This window comes from Mastigoproctus giganteus, chromosome 3 (genome assembly GCF_048544385.1).
Source record: "Mastigoproctus giganteus isolate SK-2022 chromosome 3, ASM4854438v1, whole genome shotgun sequence".
In the NCBI taxonomy this organism is placed as follows: Eukaryota; Metazoa; Arthropoda; class Arachnida; order Uropygi; family Thelyphonidae; genus Mastigoproctus; species Mastigoproctus giganteus.
Window position 1 is genome coordinate 239,821,574 of NC_143577.1, and position 22,761 is coordinate 239,844,334.

Below are 22,761 nucleotides of genomic sequence, written 5' to 3' on the forward strand. Positions count from 1 at the left end.
TTTCCAAGCGAATTATGAGGCAGAGTTGAAGTATTTGGGATTGGTAGTCGTGTACCCATACGAATTTTAAAATTATAAGATTAAATAAATAATCGAAAGGTTCGATTGGAGTTGTTCTGCCAACTGCAAGACTGGACTCTGGAACAGTGGGAAAAAAATCATGTGGTCTGATAACTTTCAATTAGCTCTGGTGGGTATACTCACCGTCCTCCCCATACCGGGTGAAAAAGGCCCGAGTTCGACTCCCGTCAATGACGCGAGGAATTTTTATGGATCTTTTTCGCAACGTGGCAGAGTTAGCTGGTCTCATCAAAGGTAGTGTGGTTTTTATCCAGAAAATCTGATTTTTTGTCCAACAAACAACAAATCGACCACAGAACGCTTGCAATTTATAGACATTGTTATATAAGGCGCAATATGGTCTAAGTAGCTAATGCACCTAAAACCTTACCCAGAATCTCGATTTACACTTTTTTTGGCACCAATGGTAGGATGAAAGTATTACATGAAACCATGCATCCATCCTCGTGTCCACCACCCAAGCGTGGTATCATGGTATTGGTCACGTTCTGTTGGTATAGACTAGCTTCATACCAACAGAACTTAAGAAAGTTGAGTTTCATTTTCAATTTTACCTGGATTACGATGGATTCCTTCAAAACAAAAACGCAACTATCCACCATGCAAAAATATATCTGAATGGTTCGGGAACGTTCCTAAGATTTCCAACATCTACCCAGGCGTCTTAATTCTCCAAATCTGAATCCAATTACGAATATCTGGGACATGTTGAAGAGGGAAGTTGGACTCCGCAGTTCTCTACCGACCACAATACAGCAGCTGACAAATATCCTGACGGAAGAATGATCAAATAGTCGAGGAGTGTATGAAGTTACTGTCAAAATTAGAGAAACTGGTTACTGAATATATATTTTATTAGCTTTAATTGGTCATTCAACATAGAAATAACAACACAGAAACCTCATTAATTGACAAAATATAGCAGTAGCTTGCTTTATAACGAAGCCTCCTTGATTCTCTCTTTTGTTGCACACAGATCACATTGATAAACATGGTAGTGACCACGCTGTCTTCTCACAAAATACATACCAGCTATTAAGACTGCCATTACCGAAACCAGACCAGCAACAATAATCCAGGCTGCCAAGGGAAGGCAAATGTCCGTCTGCTGTCTTATGCCAACCACTACTTTGTCATCATTAGTACTTAACACTCTAATATCACGTAACAGATGGATTGCTGCAACTCTAGTATCACTTTCAGATTCATAGGATGCAGATCTTTTACCTCTAAGGAGAGAAGCTGTAGCATTGTTGATGGAACAGGTATCGCTACAGTTGTTATAACAAATCTCCATGTTGCACTTAATATAAAAGTGAGGTGTATCGGGTAAGCGAAATGCTTTGAAATGTGAGAACATGATAAGGTTAGCTCCAGTTGATCGCGTATCTCTTGTTTTGTAAAATGGGGTCATCATCTCAGGGCGTGTAACACACCCGCTTTTGTCTGTTAGTGGAACAGATCTGCCATTGCCATCAGAAGCCAAACAATCCATCATCTTGGCGTCATAATGTTCAGATGGATCTTGAACGTACACTACAAGAGTCGTGTCATCTCCAACATGCACGTACTCAACTGAAGACTTTGCAAAAGGACCTTTTCCTGCCTGGACTTCCATCACTGTGTTGATGGAATTTTCTGTAAAGGTCAAGGGAACAGTGAACGAAGAGTGAACCTCAAAAGGACGCGATGATACCGTCTTCATCATAGTCCTGTACCATAAGCAGCGTAACTGATGGGCCACATCCCACACCTCTTGAATGTCGGGATCGTTTTGTATGACGATAACATTTTCAATGTACGTGTCACGTTCGTCTGTTTCACTTTCTGCAGTACCACATCCGGATAAGGGGATGTGAAAAACGAACTTCCGTTCGCCAGAAGCGTGTGGAGTAACGTAGTGACATTTATCAAGATTGTAATGACCCTTGGAATAGATAATACCCTGGAAGTCTTTGTTGAATTCTATAGTCACCAACATTCCGTCCGGATTGCAGTCCACCCATAAGCTATGGATATGTGGTACCTCTCCTTTATCGCCAGAAGATAGCCAGACCTGAAAGAAAAGAAAGACAGATCATATCTGACTTAATCTCTGATGAAATATATTAGGAAGTTTAAAAAAAAATTGCTGATTTTGTTATTCTAATTGAAGGAGCCAAAGGTCATGGTCATAATTCTCAAGTTACTGTATAAAAAATATAAAAGTTGTACCCAAAATCGTTTATAATGACGCCTCTTAGCCTTAGCTGCCTCGAAACAATTTATAAAGCAACTTTTCCCTTCTTGTACTGGTCTACACGTTTTTGACACCACATTGAGTCCATGCCCCGACGAATTACGAGGATATATATTACTATTCTGAAAGATAAAGGCAGACTACTTGCTATTAGGTAGGTGTACCTAATAAATTTGCTACTTAATGTTAGTCTTAATTAGTCCAATGGCTTTTATCGTATACATTTGCCATTTTATTTTTATTAATGAATAGCTAATGTTGTACAAAAAGATTTTTATCAGTTTATTGAAACTCTAGGTTTAATCAATTGAAATACAAACACCTGATTGAGATATTCAAGATCTTAAAAGGGTATTTAAAATCTTAAATTTAACTTTAGGTGGAGCACACGTTCTCTTTCTAAGCTCACTCGAACGAGTGGAAAAAGATTCAAATGAAGGAAAGATAAAGAACTATTGCTCTAAAGAACTAATAGGTAGAGAGGTAAAACCTATGCAAGTGAAGTATGGTCTGTCAGAATAATCCTGCCTCATTGAACTGTACCTGACCTGGCAATCCGAGTTTCTCTCTTCAGATTCATTTAATACTGCCCACTGCTTAAAAAGACACCTGAAAGGGAAGACTGTGTCACGTGCAATACAAGCAAAGTAGGTCGGAAGCTTCTATTTAACGCCACCTGATCACCTTGACCGCATCAGAACCTGAATAGAACTTGGCTCTCTAAAGATACCGATTATGAACGCTCAGTATTTTCTCATGAGTTTGCTTGCCTCTTGTATTTTAACTGAGGTTGAAGGGTCAGTACCAGAGTTAAGTAATTAACGTGAGAACAGGATATTTTTATACGTTTATCATTGTATGTTCTTCGGGTTAATTAGAAAGGCAATATATCAAGTGTGGCCAAACTTCACGAAATTCTGAGACGCATACGAGAATTTTCGATATTCTGTGGTCGATTTTCGTGTTTGGTGGATGAAACACCCAAATTGGAAATAGAAAAATCATGCAACCCTTGCTTGAGACTGAATAACTCAGCCACATTGTGAAAAGAATCCATAAAAACTCCCAGCGTCATTAACGGGATTCTAATTCAGGCATTTTCCATCGGGGACAATGGTGATTATACCCACTGTGCCACCCTCAAAGGCATTAATATCATTATTATAATGCTACTACTATTTAGAAACATTTTTTCCAATAGATTTTACCATCATAAAACTACATCAGATACGAGGTGAAGACTCACACATATACGTGTGAATTATTGTAGAGAGGCAGCAATCCATAGGTAAGTTACTCGGTAAAAAGTTTCTATCTAAAAGCAGTTTCTAAACAATCCTTGTGGTGGATTGAAACGTGCCCCCTCCCCTTCAGTTGCACCTGAATCCACCGAACTGTAGAACCAGCCCTGTCTTTAATTATTTACAGCAAGAAATAGATATGTTTTGACAAATAATTACCCTGTGTATGCAAGCGCCTAATGTCTTCGCCATGTCCGTCCGTCCGTTCGCATCTAATAACTCAACTCCGAGGGAGATGGATTTTCATAAAATTTTATCTGGCTCTTTTATAAAGATTTACCAAGCCATTCCAAATTTCATTAAAATCAGACAAATAGAAAGTCGGAAATTAAGATTTCTGTAATGACCACTCTTATACTACGTAAATATTAAGAAAGTTAATATTTTTCAAAAGTTAATATATAGTTAATACATAGATAGTTAGTATTTTCTAAAGAAAAAAACTTTTCCTGCAACACAGAGAAATTGTCATCCCCCCATAGTTAGGTTTTGTCTCCTTAATCAGGACCAGCCCAAGAGAGGGAACTACGCAACACATCCAGGATGTCTTCCGAATTATTTATTTATATCAATATGCAGTTAAAGAAGGAGACAGAGTGGATTATTGCTTACGTTCCAAAATATTGACTCAAATATGCTTTCGAATAGACCTAGTCTTGTCTTGTCCTGTCCTATCCTTGGAAAATATTGTTGCATCGGCTACAAGGGCCATAGTGCGCAAGTTCTTATAGGTTTTGTTTGTGTTAATGCTTGTACCAGTGTATGTGGTCCTCGGCCAATTTGCACGTTGAGAAGGCTGAAAAACCTGGAATAACTCATAAGAAATCCCATTGACTCCAGCTGAGATTGGCTAATTGCATCCCTATTGAAGAGGCTAAAGAATTCTTCCAATTTTCGAGGGATTCGAATTCAAAAACTGGATTCGAATCTCATGATTGGAATGGTATGACAAGTTCAACAAGTGGAACAAGCGAGATAAAAATGATAGAATAATCTAAATTCAAAAGTTAGTATAATAAATTCCTGGCTACAATTAGTATAAGTGGCAAATGATGCAAGAAAGCAAGCTTATAAAGCATCATAAAAAATAATAAAATAATAAAAACTTAAATAAATAAACTTCCCATATTATTGTGCACCTTCTCCAGTAATTTGTCTAGTTCTTCCTTGAATTTATTCAAACCACCCACTTCCACAACAAGAGATGGAAGTTTGTTCTAACAATTAACCGCCCTCTGGCCGAAGGAAAACTTCCGCACATTTATCCTGCAACTATTGTTTCTCAATTTTAATTTACGCCCCATCATGTGTGTAGTCTGAGCAAGAGCAAGCTTAATGCCATAGCATTAAGCTTGCTCAATCCATTCAAAGTCTTAAATACTTCAATGAGGTCACCTGGCAGGTGCCTAGTCTCCAGACGCTGCAATTGGAAGAACTGAAGCCTTTCTTGGTAAAACTACCCTTTTGTTCCCTTCCCCAATCTCGTGGCCCTTCTTTGCATCCGTTTCAGTAGACCTACATCGTTCCTAAAACGAAGCTTCCAGACCTCAGGGGGAGTCCCCACGGGCTGGAGATGTGCAAATGTATCTCCAATTCACAAAGAGGATCTAAAGGCGACAAGAGTAATTACAGACCAGTTAGTTTAACTTCTGTTCCGGGTAAAATATTCGAGTCACTGGTTAAAGATGCATTGCAGAATCATCTAGACAAGACTGCAGCAATAATTTAGACACAACATGGGGTTTGTTAAGGAACGTTTTGTCTGACAAATTTGATTGGATAGTATGGTGTGGTCACAAAGGAACTGGATGCAAAGAATAATTTTGATATCATGCACTTGGATTTCAGGAAAGCTTTTGACACTGTTGCGCATGGAAGATTACTGTATAAATTGGAGCAGAATGGTATTAAGGGTAAGTTGCTACAATGTATAAAAGGATGGTTGAGTGGGAGAAGACAGAGAGTGGTAATCAATGGACGCTGCTCTTCGTGGACTAATGTTATTTGTGGAGTCACACAGGATTCGGTGTTTGGCCCACTGTTGTGTTATGTATTTATCAATGATATTGATGAAGGTATATCAGGCTTAGTGTCGAAGTTGGCAGATGATACAAAGGTTGGCAGGGTTGTTAATGACAGTAATGGCAGTGTACTACTGCATCAGGATCTAGAAAATTTGGGCAGATGGGCTGAGAAGTGGCAACTGAAGTTTAACATTGGCAAATGCAAAGTACTGCATATGGATAGAAGTAATTCCAGAGGAACGTACCAACTGTGTTGTACTACACTTAGGGTGGTAGAAAACGAAAATACCTGGTATTGATTGTGCAGTCAGATATAAAGTGTTCTGAGCAATGCAGACAGGCTGTTAGAGCAGGTCATGAGGTACTGTAAATGATATACAGGAATTTTGCTAGTAGGGAAGAGGTGCCACACTGCTCCAATTTGTACAGGAGTCTTTTACGTGAAACAGTATGAAAAGCTTTCCTGAAATTCAAGCATATGGTATCAGAATTATTTTTTGCATCCAGTTCCTTTATTACTGAATCAATGCATCCAATATGCAGTATATGGAGAACATATAAGTATTAAAAAATAATAATAATAATAATTTCAGGATTTCTTTCTGTCCAATTTTAATGAAAATTTGGAAGGCTGAACAAATTGTCATCTAAAAGAGCGAAATATAAAATCTCATGAAAATTCATCTACTGGATGTCGATTTATTACATGCGAAATAACAGTAAAAGAAATAATTGTTCGATTTCTATCATTCCGGTTTTAATTAAATTTGGAATGTATCAACCAATCTTTATAAAATGTTAAAATGTAGAATTTCATGCAACTTCATCCACTGGGAGTAGAGTTATTACATGTAAACGGACGAACGGACGTGATATCCATTAATAGGCCCACTAAGCAGTTATGCTAACTCGCTTAAAAGAACGTATATATAAGAACGAAAACGTAATATATACTCAATTTAATTATCAGAAATAACATATTAATGCTTTCATTCCCTTGTATTCTTCTATGTTACAGTTTTTAAACTGATATATGTTTATTTTGTATCTATTATGTCAATTAGGCGGTATTTAAAAAGACATTTACTAAAATTTTGTATCTTTGTGAACCATTTCAACAGCACTTTATTACTAAGACGTGAAAATCATAGAAGAGTAATAAGAGCTATAATTTAGTGTCTGAAGTCGTGAACATTGAGAATCTGTCATTAAAAGATCATTTATCATTTAAGAAACTATACTGCTCTAAGTAGCACCTGTGGGTAAAAGGTAAAGTTAGGTCAGACCAGTTACGGAGCTCATTACTGAGATTTAGGGCTAATTTTAGAATTGTGAACCCGGATACACTTTTCCCCTGTCTCGTTTTCTTGTTCATTTTGATCCTTCTATATCCCTTTCACTATTTGTTCTTTCTCCTTTTCTCTCTCTCTCTCTCTTTCTTCTTGGGCATTGAGGACAGACATCCACCAGACATTTTCGGGAATCCCCTAAATCAGTCGCATATGTAATCTTCTCGAATACATAAGTATAGAGAAACACGTTTATTAAAGGTTTTTTTTGTGCATGAAATATTCATGTATTGATAACCAAAATTTGTGATTTTTCTTTCAAAAACAAGTATTTTTTGTTTTTTCAAATTCCAACTGAAAGGAATCCTCATATTCGTCGAAAATCCCGCAAGCATTGAAGCACTACTTTCAATAATAAAAGGTTACTTTAATAATAGTAATATTAATACACCAACGTTTCATTAGTGAGATATACAGAGACGTCATCAGAGTTACATGGTTTTCCTGGAGCATTATAAATGTGATTGTTTTTGCGCCAATAAAATCAAATCTAATCAAAGAGCTACAGGAAAAGAAAAAAATGCAATGCGTTTTTCCCTTGGACTAAAACGTTTCATTTTTGAATGTGCTTCTCTCCTTCCCTGAGCCCTAGTGGGTAGCACAGTTGGTAGAATCGCCATCTTTCCCATACCGGGTGGAGAAGACCTGAGTTCAAGGTGCTGTCGATGACATGGGGAATTTTTATGGGCCTTTTTCACAACGTGGCTGAGTTAGTCGGTCTCAGGTGAGAGTATCAAGGTTTTTTCTCCAGGAAACTAGGGTTTTCGTCCAGCAAATAGAAAATCGACCATAGAACACATGCAATTTACAGACAATATACACGGAGCAATATGGCCTTAGTCGCTAATGTTCCTAAAAGCCCTACAACAACAACCTTCCCTGGGGAAAGATTTCTATAAAATTGGAACGGCAGTTCTGATTTTCCTCAAATTTTTAGGTCTTCTTTAAAATATTCTTTGCGACCTTTGTACCAAACATGATGTTGGAAGTTAGCCCATTTTTCGTGTGTCCGTCACCCCTTTAAAAAAGAATTGCTCTACAAATCTCACCTGACAGCTCCATAACGTGCATATCACGTGATGGATGGACAGTACACAGTGTAAACAAACTTACCTTACACTATGAAGACAGAGCTTCTATTTGACACGGGCGAATGCATGATATGGTACTTAATTTTGGCCCAATACTGGGCAAGCACAATCTCTTGTATTCGTAAAGCAAGTTCTGCGCCATCAAACAACAATTGCAAGGTTTAAATAAGAAAAATATAAAAAAGGTCATGTGACCCGTAAGGTACATTGAACTAGTAATAGCAGTTTAAGAATATCAGGGTGTGTACTTTGTATAATCCAATAACACTACTGATGTAAATTGCTAACCTACTTTGCTCTTTCACTAAATAAATACTATTAAAATTGCGTTTCCTTTTTTTATTCATGTAATTAAGATAACGTTAAAGGAGAAATAACAGAGATTATTAGTTACATTATCAAGATGAATATTGGTTTCCCATTGCTAAACCCCCTGGATTTTAAGGAAGAATGCACCATTGTGCAAAAGTTGAGGCGTAGCCTAATTTGTTCAATTATCCTTTGTAAATCTAACTGAAATTGTTCACATAGATCAAACCACTAATACACATGCGCATATCGTTCTGATAAATATGCGTAGTTATTTTTTAAATAGAGTGGTCTGACCTGTGTCTCTCAGTTCGATTCTGAATGGATATAAAGCACCTGTAAATAATATTTCTTGGTTCACTGGCATAGAGACCACGTATGAGTGATTCATTGCAGTGGAAAACAGTCGAAAGGACCATAGTGCAAAGTCGACACTGCGTGACAAATCGTCCAACGGCCTGACACCTGAAAGAATCATTTAAACTTGCCATCCTGAGTACTGGAGATGTGGCTATCCCACTGACACGCCACAGCTAACGTGACACCACCACCACCTACGACTGCCCGGCTTCAAATCGTCCAACGGCCCGACAAATGAAAGAATCATTTAAAGACGATGACTTGCCATCCTGAGTACTGAAGATATGGCTGTCCCATTGAGCAAGAAAATGAAATGATGTGACCTCAATCCGTGCTTTTATAGTCATAAATAATTTGCATAATGTGCAGCTCTGTAAGGTGGTAGATCGATTTCTATTGGATACTCGGAATTTGCATACCAGGATGCCTATTATATTAAATACAAGGTAGTCATAAAGTCCTGCACCGGCTTTAAATTTTTATAGCTAAAATTATACAAATGATAGAACCCTTTAGTAAAAATTATATGAAAGTTCAAGTCTTAAGAGTTTTTAATATAATAATTTCATCCATGTAAATCTGATTTTTCTTTTGTTGTATTTATATTTTATATTTTATCAATTTCTATTTTATTTACAGATATTGAATGCCCCCAAATGGCGAAAATTGAAGAAAAAGTTAACTGCGTGCTTTGGCTTGAGAGTTTAAATCAATAAAAGCTATTAGAAGAAAGTTCACTACTCATTATAAAAAAGATGAGCCCCATAAAAAGTCAATAAGTAGTTGGATGAAAAATTTCAAAGAAACTTGATCAGTTAATGAGAAACCACAATCTGGGAGATCCCGAATCAGTCAACAATGATGGCTGCTATGTTGAAGTGTGATAATTAAAAACTGCATTAAGAATAAAACTTTAAAACTTGAACCTTCATATAAACTCTCTCTCTCTCTCTCTCTCTCTCTCTCTCTCGGGGTAGTTCAGAAATTTTTTTTTTTTTTTTTTTTTTTGGCTGGTGCAGCATAAGCCTCAGGCTTCCTTGCACCATATGGCATAATAATAATAATAATAATAATTTTTATTAAATAGCTCCATTATTTGTATATCCTTAGTTATTAAAATTTTAAAACCAGTGCAAGACTTTATGACCACCGTGTATTCGACTTTGACGACACTGTTGACAATAAAATACTGTATTCATGAAAAATATTTTGTTCTATTAATGTCGAGCAGTGTGGATAGATTGATTTTATATATATAGATAGACAGATTTTCTATACATAGAAAATAGGTAGAGTTCAAATAGGTGGGAAAAGCTAAAATTAAAATTATTCCAATTATTTTATTACCAGAATTGCTTCTATATACCTATATCTGTATTGTGTCTATAAATTGCGTGTGTTCTATGGTCGATTTGTCTGTTTACTGGACGGAAAACCTCAGTTTTCTGGGGAAAAACCTTACTATCTACGCTTGAGACCGACTAACTCAGCCACTGGAGTGAAAAATAGCCCACTAAAGTTCCTCACGTCATCGACGGGATTCGAACCCGGGCCTTTTCCACCCGGTGTGAGGAGGACGGTGACGATACCACTGTGCTACCGCGCAGACATGGGAAAAGTTAAGAAAGAATCTAATTGATAATGATTCATTGAGTGGAGCATGAAGCTGTAGAGTTTTAGGCGCATTGGCAACTTAGGACCATTTTGCGCCGTGTATATTATATCTGTGAATTACGCGTGTTATGTGGTCGAGTTACTCTTTGCTTGACGAAAAATCCGAATTTCCGGAATCAAAAAAACTACACTGTCCTCACATGAGATTTACTAACTCAGCCACTACACGAAAAAGCCTCATACCTCATAAAATTCCTCACGTCATTGACGGGATGGAACTCGGGTTCTTTCCACCCAGTGTAGGGAGAATGGCGATTCTACCAACTGTGCTACCCAAGAGCGCGAGACTGAAGTAAAAAGGGCTATTTTTATTTATTTTTTATTTTTTTCTGTAATTAGTTCGGTATGTTATTCGAAATATGGCCGGGTGTTTCGAGTTTACCCGACAGGCACTTTAATATCAGATAAATTAGTTTTAATATTAGTAGTGGCAAATGATGCAAGAAAGAAAGCTTATAGAGCATTCAGCAAAAAAAAAAAAAAAAAAAACTAGTTGCCTCACCAGTCCATCCCCTCCAAGGATTTCTCTAATTGTTCTTTTAATTCAAACCACCCACGTCCACAACAACAAATGGAAGCATATTCCAACAAACAACAAGATGCAGGCTGAAGGGAAACTTCAGCACACCTATCCTGCAACCAATTGAATTTATTATCCCTCATGTGTGAAGTCTCCGCAAATGGAAGAGTACCATTAACATCCACTCAATACAGTCAAGGCTTTAAATATCCCAATCAGATCTCCCCGCAGGTGCTGGTCTCGAGACGCTGTACATATATATATATAATTCGATTAATAAGCCTGATATGCGCAGTATACTCTCTGCCTTTCGTAACATTCATAGATATACCTTCTGCTAATTTTACGACTACAGCACTGTCTACATCCTTCCTAAAGTGAGGCCTCCGACCTGTATACAGTACTCAAGATGCGGCCTAACAATGGCCTTATACAAAGGGATAATTACCTCCTAATCCCTGCTAGCAAAGTTTCTGTATATTATCGACAAAATCCCAGGAACTGTCCTAGCAGTATGTCTGCACTGCTCATAGAATTTCATGTCTGACTGCACAATTATCCTTAGTTCTTTTTCATTCTCTACTACCCTGAGCGTAGTACCACACAGTTGTTAAGTTACTCTGGGCTTACTGCTACCCATGTGCTGTACCCTGCATTTGTCAATGTTAAACTTCAACTGCCATTTATCAGCCCAGCGATCCAATTTTCCTAGATCTTCACCTTGATGGCTGTCGTTAACCGCCCTGCCATCCTTTGTATCATCTGCAAACGTATACATTAAGCTATCTTCATCAATATCATTGATAAATATTGAAACCAACAATGGGCCCATTTCTGAACCCTGGGAAACTCCACTAATAACATTAGTCCACGAAGAGCAGTGCCTATTGATAATCACTCTCTGTCTTCTTCGACTTAATGATCCCTTTATCCATAGCAGTAACTTGTCCTTAATGGCACATTGCTCCAGCATGTATAGCACTCTTTTATGTGAAACAGTATCAAAAGCCTTCCTGAAATCCAAATTATCTTTTGCATTGGTCACTTGCAAGTTTGTTTTTTTTTTCTTGTCAGTTTCTTGGTATCTAATCAGATTGTTTGGATAAGACTGTTCCTTAACAAATCCATGCTGTGACTGCGATATAATAGTGTTCCTGTCCAGATAGTCCTGCATTACTTCTTTAACCTGGAGGTTGATAGCCTAAATAAGTTTAAGGCTCAGCTGGACAGGTATTTTGAACGAACAGAGGGGTGAAGTGGAAGTGGGTTTTTTTTTTTTTGGCTGATGCTGCATAAGCTTGCTTTCTTGCATCAAATGCCTCTACTAAAGCTAATGCTAATGCTAACCTATGACTCAGTAGCGTAGCTACCCTTTTTCGGGCCCGAAGGCGAAGAACATGTTCGGGGCCCCTACTTAATTAATGAAAATTGCAAACAGAAAATCGATCATCACAAAATACACGCAATTTACAGACAGTATATACGGAGCAATATGGCCTTAGATGCAATACAACCAACCAACTAGCTGATTGAAGCAAAGAATAGGCAATACGGTGGATGAACATAAACAAAATGTCTTCGGTTAATGCATACAATTCCAAGGTTTTTGCTGGATTTTTTTTGTTATAAATCATGAATTATTACTATTATCTAACGCGCCTGATATGATATAAAGGAGTCAATTAATTAACTTTTTTTCTTTTCTTCTCGCTCATGCCCGTTGAAGATGGTATGATTTAAAGGCCAATAACTGATACTGTTAAGAGTCGTATTTTCCCATTAGTTTCATGATGTATATGACTCAGAGCCCGTTTTCCTTGGTCTCTAAGACAAGTGATAGAGTGGAACTACATGAATATGATGATGCTTCATCTAAAGTTTATTGTTTGTCCATAGAGTCAAGATGCAAAAACTTAAGCATTTATTCTTGACATTAACTAAAGTAGATGGCCTTCAAATAAGACAAGCTACCGATCTCTTACACGACCTACTGGCACAGAGATGACAGAAGGTTACTTTAGAATGCCATTTCTTTCAGTTTTAGACATTTATCACTTCGGCCGGTTATACTATTTCAAAATAAAATCCTACAATCATTTGAGTTTGAGTGACCCGAAGAAATAGAAACAGCACTCAAAGGACCGTACCAAAATAGTCATTTCGCTGTAATTTGGCGTACTATATTACATAAATCCTGGCAGTAAGATATCAAAATTACTGCTATTGCTGAACGTTTCCAACCATTATTTTTATGGTTGGAAATTTAATATTGCACAAAGGCCCAAGTATCCAGGTGTTCAGGTGTAATTATGTGAAAAAGATGATCTAAGGCTGACCTATTTTGAAGGGTCGAAAGAGAAAAAAAAAAAATTGCTGAAATTCAAGGAAGATGCAATTTTCTGAATAACGGACTAGTCAGTAATTTTGAAGATATGGCTGGAGTAAGCAGAAATCAAAGAAACTAGAACGTTAGGAATATAATCAGAGGTGCAGAAGAGGTAAGAAGGGAAAAATCGTTGCTCTCTACTTTTTTGCTAGAAGAACAATGGACGATTGCCCAAGTCCAGAATCGTGCCCGGATGGATAACTAAAAACGAGATTTCATCGATTTGAGCAAGGTAATTTGGGCAACAACAGACTACTGTGGATAAATAAATACATAAAACCTACTTAAAAGCGACTAAGAAATTCTATCCACCTTTTTACCATAAGGAAATGCTCGATTTTCAGAACAAATATGGAAACAAGGCCAGAAATGTATAGAAATAAGTTTCTTTGCAAAAACAAACCTCATCTATTGAAAAACGTGATTGGAATTTAGACTTGTCCTAAGTCATTAAGCACGATTACCTTAAGAAACACCTGTAGAAGTTCATGTTCCAAGAATTTTGCGCAAGTGATTTAAACTCATTATAGAGAAAAGCAAAAACAATGCCGGTAAAAAACAGGTTTATTTCACAACAGATTCAGAGTTGAAACAGAAGAAGAAACTATGGACAGAGTTAATCTTCAATTTACCTCGTTGTAGTCATCGCATAGACACCATTAAAGAAAATTTAGGTGCCCTTAAACTAAATAAAAAAATCAATGCGATATTCAATTGAGATGAGGCCGCCGTAGCCGAGTGGTCAGCAAAAAAGTGCATATGTACACGTGCTTTGAGTGACCATGGTTCAAGCCCTTGACTGCTGAATATGGTGCTGTTTGTTGTAGGAGGACAAACAGAAAATTTATTTATTTATAATTTTCACCAAGGCTGCAAAGGTTCTGAAGGTTTAAAATATTGTGTTTGTAAATGCCTGCATTTTATGGTGGGTTGACTAGAAATTTCAGAAAGAAAAACTCAATTTTCTGGGGAAAAGAATAAGAGCGATTAACTTGTTCACTGTGTGTGTGGAGGGGGGTCTCTCAAATGAAATGAAGCTCTCTCGCCTCCCTGCGAAGGCATGCACTTCAGTTAACCGCCATCTTTCAAAAATATTTAATAAAATGACTAGATTTCAAGAATACGGTCTACATTTGGGAAATTTCTAGATTATATTTCTTACAAAGTAAGGAATACGGAATTGTTCTGATGACATACATCAAACATTGTCCCACGAATAATCCTCAACTCGTGGCAAAAAAAAAAAAAAAAAGAGACCAAAGAACACAGAGAATTATAGATATAATATACTTTAGCCTCATAGCCTTAATTGGAACTTAACATGCATTTAAACCGTCGTAACCAGGAAAAGTATTTCTTTCCATATTTTACGATTCAGATCAATATAAGTTTCAAATATACAGTTTAAATTACAATTGCTAAAGATATATAAACAGGTTGATCCAGTGGCGTATCTAGGTATCATCGGTAAGGGGGGAATGACAACCAGACTTTTGGGGGAGGGTTAGAACGGTTCCTGCGTTCTTTTTTTTTTTTATTTAAAATTTTCGGTTAAGGAGGGGCATATGCTCCTCTGCCCACCCCTGAATACGCCCCTGGGTTGATCATTTAATTCACGAAATGGAACTACCTTAATTTTTTAATCTTCATTTTTGAGGTCTGCAGTGCTCTCTCCTTTTCGAACTAATTCCTTCAAAGTGTTTATACACATTTTTTTAGGCCCTTGCCATTGAAATTTTCGTAAATTAGGTGGCAGGGCCTGCCAGAGTACTTAAACGATCCCTCTACTGCCTGATCTGCCTCCTCGGGGATAAGTGTGGGAAACTGGGGTATCCCACTAGGGGCTCAAAGGCTAATTTTTTTTTTTTTTTTTTTATGTAAACCCCAAACACGAGAGATATTAGAACTTATAGTACTTAGTACCATGCTTGGGTTGAAGGTTGAGAAGACGAAAGAAGATATTTGTTGACATTGTACTTGAACTTCTATAGACTGTAATTTTCAGGAAATATGTATGAAGGAAGATTGTTCCAGAAAACGGCAGCTGAATGAATAAATGAGGAAGATGAAAAGTTGGTTCTGTGGGTTTGAAGTTGGACAGTAAATGGATGTTGGCTGGTGGCCGCACATGTTTGGACTGTTTTGAAAGAGAGAGCGGGAATTATAGAAGCTAATTCAGAAGAACATTGCCCATGGAAGTATCTGTAGAAGAGGCATGCAGCAGAAACAGTACGTCTATGAGACAGCAAGTGGAGAGACTCTGTTAGAGTTGAATCATTAATTAACCTAACTGCCCTCTTCTGAATGGAATCAAGAAGCCCGAGAGAGGTTTTGGGGGCACCAACCCAGCCAGATGTGGGAACAATATTCCATGGCAGGGCGGATTTGCCATATTGGCAGCAGATTTTCGAGAAGTTGAAGCTGACTGAGCAGGGCAAGGTTTCTCAAAATGGAAAGTAGAATGCAATGTGCTATCATCGGCAAAACTATGGATAGGATTTCCAGTCTATGGAAGAGATCATTAATATACAAGAGGAAAAGAGTGGGGGAAAGAACTGAACTTTGGAGGACAGCGGCATTAGTGGGGACGTTAGAAGACAGAGAGCCATCTACCATCACCCTCAGTGAGCAATCTGAGAGAAAACTGAATAACCAATTACTAAAAACACTTGGCAAACCATAAGATGGAAGCTTGCTTAGAAGACCATTATGCCAAACACGATCGAAAGCTTTTGAGATGTCAAGAGCAACTACTTGTGTTTCACACAACCTTTCCATTGAATTAGTCCATAAATGGGTAACATAAGCCAGAATATCACCAGTGGATCGACAATGACGGAATCCATACTGGCGATCGTTGATCAGACGGAAGGTTTCTAGGTAGTTTAAGAGTTGACGGTTAATTGATTTCTCCATTACTTTAGAAAGAGTAGAAGTAATTGCAATGGGACGATAATTGGATGGGAGGGATTTGTCACCCTTTTTAGGAACTGGCTGGATATGAGCAAATTTTCAAGCAGAGGGAAAAACACCTTTGAAATAAGAAAGAGAAAAAAGGTGGCAAAGAACAGGAGTTCAGGAGCACAGGTTTTGAGAACAAGTGGAGAAATACCATCGGGACCTGTAGCTTTCTTAGCATCAAGATTCATCAAAATCCTTCTGACATCCTTTTGACGGAAGACCACAGGAGGCATTGAATGCAGCTTGTTTGGAATGGTGGGAGGTGTTTTACCAAGATCATTAATACATGAGTTGGAAGAAAAATGGATGCTAGCAGGTCAGCTTTATTCTTGGCTGAAGTGACAACAGAACCATCTGGTTTGGACACAGGTGGGAGCTGAGATGGGCAAAAGTTGCGGCCAATAGCTTTGGCAAGAGACCAGAATGCTCGGCTACCATTAGGCCAAGAAACAAGTTTTCTACTCTTAGCCTTTTCAAACTCTAGTTTGAACTGATCAAGAACTGCTTTACAATTGTTGCGAGCTTTGGTGTAGGCAGAAAATGAAACTGAAGAATTAGAAACAAGCCAATTACGATATGCAACATTCTTCTCTTGAACAGCCTTAGCACATTTATTGGAAAACCAAGGTTTAGATAAAGGACGAGATTTTAAAGTGGAGTGTGGGATAAAGGATTCCATTCCTGCAAGAATAATTTGACTGACACGATCTGAGCAAACGTTGACATCAGAAGTTTTGAAACAATAATCCGACCAAGGAAAAGAAGAAAAGAAGTCTCACAGGTCATCCCATTTTGCATTCTTGTAATGCCAAACAACACGAGGTTCGGAATAGCCATGAGATAAAGGCTCCATTGGAGAAGAGACAATCACCAAGTTGTGATCTGAAGTGCCTAAAGGATCTCTCATTTCGACCGAGTACTTAGAAGGGTTGTTTGTGAGAAAAAGATCAAGCGTGTTGGCTGTATGGTTGGGACTGTCCGGTATTCTTGTAGGTAAATGAACAATGTGTGTAAGGTCATTAGTAATTGCAAAAGCCTCAGCATCTCGACCAGCTGGGTCAGTGTGACTAGAAAACGGAAGCCAGCTGGAGTTGTGAACATTAAAATCACCAAGGAAAATTACCTCACTGTTAGGAAAGTTGGACTGGAGAAAGTCAAGTTGCAAAGGGAGGAAGTCAAAGAGCTCCAAGTGATTAGTGAAGTTGGGAGAACGGTAGAGACAACAGATGAATTTGAGGCAATGAGGTAGAGAGATTTTAAGCCAGAGAAGATCGAAGAGAGGAGATTCCAAATTTTCAAGTCTCTGACAGGGAATATCAGAATGGACATATGCACAAGTACCACCTTTGAGGCGAAAGGAATCATATAGAGAATAATTTGGGCATCTGCGATGAGCAGTAGTTGAATCAACCGATAACTGAGAATCTGTCAGAAAAAGTACATGCGGTTTGACAGACTGCAAGTGGAAATGGACATCGTTGAGATTAGAATTGAGACCACGTATATTTGTAAAATTAATTAGGAAGTCCTTGGGAGGTTTAGATCTTTTCGCAGATAAGTTTGCTCTATTAGTTTGACAATTCATGGTGTATTCAATAGTAAGAAAAAATGGGTGGGACATGCTGTATGAAGTAATGAAATTTGTGGATATGGCGTACACATGGGAAGAATATACCCAGATCCTTCAAATAACGTGACCTCGACAATGCTCCCCGCATACACACTACTCAGACTCCCTCCAGTCACTGTCTGGCAGAGTAGAGGTAGAAAGATTATACACTAGCTGATCCGGAAGCCTCCTAGGGAGTTACCAATAGGTTCAGTCCGGTGTACTAACTAGCGGCCGGCCTGCGAACACCGTTTTAGAGCTGTACCATCGAAATGTAAGGAATATTTGATCTCGCCACGATGTTCATCATAACCTCAAAAGTCATCAATCATACTGCATGATGGAAGAGATAGGGAAGGGGTAACTGGAACTTAGCTCTAGAGACTAAACATGGGTTCGACCACTTCAAGCCTCCAATAAGCAAAGTGGTGGTATTGTACCGGTTGATGAGAGTCGTCTACAACCTAGTACTGCCTGGTAACATAGAGAGGGCGGCATTCCTCCATGTGGTGTGGGCGCCACACCTCTACCCCTGCTTACGTTGGTTCGCACCTGGGTGGTCACGCACCATGTACTTGTGCAGGGAGGTTATACCCAGGATTAATAACAGTCCCACCATCAAGGTGCAAGCAGAGGATTTGGCTGTCATAGATCGTCCGGACTTCGCCGAAATTGGGTCCACTTCACTTGAGTGTTACCCGAATATCAGTTGCATCAGAGTTTTAGACTCCCAGGTAGCAAGTACAGCTTGTCTGGCATATCTGAGAGAGAGAATGTCTGTGACATGGTCAGAAGAACAAAATAACATAACACGATACTACACAACGCTAACACACACACACATTAGGCTTTTTAAACCTCTGGTTTTCACAGAGTTCTATGACACACAGACAGTGGCGGATTAAGGATAGTTGGGGCCCCTAGGCAAATTATATTTGGGGGCCCCCCAAAAAATAATAATAAAAAAAAAGAATAAAAAATAAATAAAAGTTAGGGGAAAATAAATGAAATTTTGTACTTTTGAATTTTTTGCTTAAATTTTCTCTTAAATTAATCAAGATTTTCGCTTAAATTAATCAAGATTTTATGATATTTACGGAAACCATTAATCTATTTTAGAACACTATAGGAAAATGTCTTGGCTTGGGGCCCCCCAAAGCCTGGGCCACTAGGCACGTGCCTCATTGCCTTAATGGGTAATCCGCCACTGCACACAGAGTACACAGCGCGGAGATGGGGAAAAACCCCTGGGGCCGTTAAACATCGAACACTTTACACTTGCGTCTTTGATGTACTCACTCATAGATGTCTCTGTAAATACACATACCATGCCGGCCACAATAGCTTATAAAAAAGCGTTACTCAGCCTTCAAATCTTCTATTACGAGTTCACAACTGTTCACATTTACCTACCAAACACGTCAAAACTTGCAACTGTCAGCGTATTTTTGGACATACACTCTCCTGCCATCTACTGACAGTTCGCCGAAACCTTGGTGACGCTGCCATTCTGCAAATTAAATGATCAGCATTTGCATATGTGCAGTTTATAGTGTTTTATATTAATTGTATAGTAATTATTGAAGTTGGAACAAACGCAGTAACTAACCAAAATTTATTCATACGCTGTCTCGAAATTAGTTTATAAATGATTCTTTGGAATTCCTTGAGGTTAACTAGGGTATCAAGGTATAGTTGCTTTACAAATCTTAATGTCCTATTACTGTTAACTTATTGATCTCTTAATTTAGAGTTTGTTTTCGCGACTAAAGTGCCTTTAGGATATGTGTGTGTGTGTGTGTGTGTGTGTGTGTGTGTGTGTGTGTGTGTGTGTGTGTGTGTGTGTGTGTGTGTGTGTGTGTGTGACTATACGTAGAAACTGTATTATTAAGTTCATTTACATCTCTTATGTTTATCAGTTATCAGTTATTTTTCTGAAGTTCCGACGTTCTTAGACATGGTAAAGCTATTAACCTATTTAAATTCAAATTGGTGAATACAGCTGTGTTCTTCTAACAATCCATAAACACACTTTATTTTAGCGCAATATATGCAACAGTTGATTATCTTAAAAATGTCACCGAATCATTCTACAATTTCCCCTTTAGTAAACAAACTTTGAGAACAGGTTATGTCATAGAGGTAAAAAGTAGAAAGACGAATGAATGTCTCTCTACTCCAAATCAAGATTATTACCTGCATAGCGGTTTTTGAAGAAAACTTAACTAATCTCGGATGTTTTGTAGTTGGGTTTTTTAGGAACGTCAGCAACTAAGGCCAATATTGCTTTGTGTATATTGTCTGTAAATTGCAAATGTTCTGAGAGGAATTTTCTGTTTGTTGGATGAAAAACCCGAGTTTCCGGGGGAGGGGACCGCAACCCTCGCCTGAGACCGACTAACTCAACCACGTGTGAAAGAGATCCATAAAAATTCCTCATGTCATCGACGGAACTCAAATTCAGGTCTTTTCCACATAGTATGAGGAGGACGACAATTCTACCAACGGTGCTACCCACTAGGGCATCTTGGATGTAAAGTACTAAAACCGTTCGCCGATGATTATTTATGATGAGAATGAAAGAATATAGTATTTATAAATAAGTTCTGAGAGAGAAATTTGAAAAAGTAATTTTATTGCTTATTTTTAGTATAAAATACAATAATATTATTATTGTTTTTACATTACAAACTTTCTGCTCCCTTTTAATATTATCTGTTAATGATTATTTTTCCTTCTTTCTGCAATGTAGACAGAGATTATACTCAATAAATAATTTTGAATAAAACAAATGGAATTTTTTTTTTTCATTTTTAGAATTATGTGTACTAAACGTGTTCTTCCCCAGTATATTATAAATGCATCGTTGTTTTTTTAGAAATGCCCTCTTGTAACTACTTTAAATAAACATTTTTAAAATCCCGTTATATGTTTCCATTTTTGCGTGCGCTACTGTAGAATTGTTTCAGTATATGAGCAGCTTGCTAAAACAACCAGTGCGACCTTATAAATTACTTTCATTATAGTATAGAAACTAAGGGCTATAATTGGAGGAGGGGAGTTTTCACTCTTAATGCTGCCAGTAATATATATATATTTATTTATTTATTCATTATTTTAGGAAGCATTGCCTCTTTACGATATCGATCGTTTTAATTACTTGTTATTAAAATAATACACTTATATTGTTAATATTAAAAGATATTTTCACCCAAATTTCTAAATCCATCCTCCTGAAAAAAAGTCGACTTTTTCAGGAGATGGAAAAATAAATCTTTGGAATGGGCAATTTTAACGTAACTAACGAATACGATAAAAAGTCAATCATATTCGTAGTGTAGTAACAACTAATCAAAATCAAATATAAAATAAATTGCATAAATTGCCTTTAATAAAAAACCACAAACTCTAAACTGAATAATACTTCTGTATTTAAAATTAATTAGAAGACTTAATATCCATCGTTATAAATAATAAAGCGATATTACCGCCCTCTGTAAAAAATGAATTAACAAAATAGATTTTATGTTTAGTCATGTAGCTCGTAAGTTGGCACATTTAACTAGTACTATTAATAAAATTGTCATTAATTTTAAGTCTAAGTATACAGATAGTCACCAGTAAGGTCCAATAAGGTATGTTAAGAATATTTGATTACAGTAGAAAGATATTTATTTATTTATTTATTTATAGGCTTATCAAACATTCGTGATATAACTAGATATCGTTTGGTATCGAAAATACTGCACTTAAAACTATCATTTTTATTAGATTTTTAACAGCTTTTCTTGACAGAGCAACGTTTCGTTTTTTTTAAACAACTAAAGTTTTTTTTTTTTTTAAATAGCTAGAATACTCACCAGAAATTAATATTACTGCAGCATTTTAACATAATTAGTTTTAACACACTTTTCTCCGAACTTAGATCGTTATAAATGACAAAGCGATGTTACCGCCCTCTTTTAAAAATATCCTTCTTCGGAAAATAATGCAATATTTTCAGAAAGAATTAATTCCTTTTTTTTTTTTTTTTTATAATATTGATTAAAATAAAACAATGCTCAAGTTGAATGCTAACACCGATTAGTTGTGCTATACAAAACTGTACTGCTGCTGCCATTAGAAACAGAAGTAGCGTTTAAAATACTGGATGCATTCTTCATTTTAAGTCTGGTTGGAAACTAATGCACTTTTCATTTTACTTTAAAACACTCTTATTAACAAAACAGTGCTTTCTGAAACAGTTTAAACTTACCTGTACTGCGATGATGACGGTGAATAACAAAAGACGAATCATTACAGAATTTAGAAGACGACCTTTGACTTGCGTCGCTGACTCAGATTTGTCTTACTAACTCCAAATTTTTTTGCTTGTTTATTTGTTTATACGTTTGGTTTTCTTTTTCTCTTCCACCTGTTAACTATAAGGCTCTACTTCCTTAACGGATCCTCCGTCACCTCTTATCATGAGTTTCACTTGCTTCGCGCACCAACTTGTTTCTTCCCTTTCACTCATCTGTAGTGAGAGATGATAGCGCCCCCAGGCGTACACAATTGAAATCATTGTGGTCGAGCAGTCTGCCAAGCGGTTCGGGGACGCAGACATACATATATCAGTAAAGGAGCGCCCCCTAAGGGCGAAATTGGCCGTCTTGTTTCCGGGAAAAGATTAATATCATCACTGTTGGCAGGTTTAACAGAGAATTATAACATACGACTTCTGGATTTTCATTGAACTAGAAGAAAGGATGAGAGAACAGATGAAATGTTTATGGAAACTTTTCGCAAGCAATGCCTATACACGGATATTTTAAGAAAGGTATTTTAAATTCAGGTTAGACCTTGCTTTTAAATACG

The 22,761-nt window shown here is 37.4% G+C and overlaps 1 protein-coding gene across 1 annotated transcript; it reads right to left on the reverse strand.

Annotated features, from left to right (window-relative positions):
- Nucleotides 1-954: 954 nt before the first annotated feature.
- LOC150088929 (uncharacterized) lies at nucleotides 955-22,473 on the reverse strand. Its single transcript, XM_090370959.1, has 2 exons — nucleotides 22,160-22,473; nucleotides 955-2,137 (listed from the first exon to the last, which is right to left on the reverse strand). Exons 1-2 carry the CDS (start codon nucleotides 22,199-22,201, stop codon nucleotides 1,016-1,018), a joined length of 1,164 nt encoding a protein of 387 aa, XP_090227085.1. The 5' UTR covers nucleotides 22,202-22,473; the 3' UTR covers nucleotides 955-1,015.
- Nucleotides 22,474-22,761: the final 288 nt, after the last annotated feature.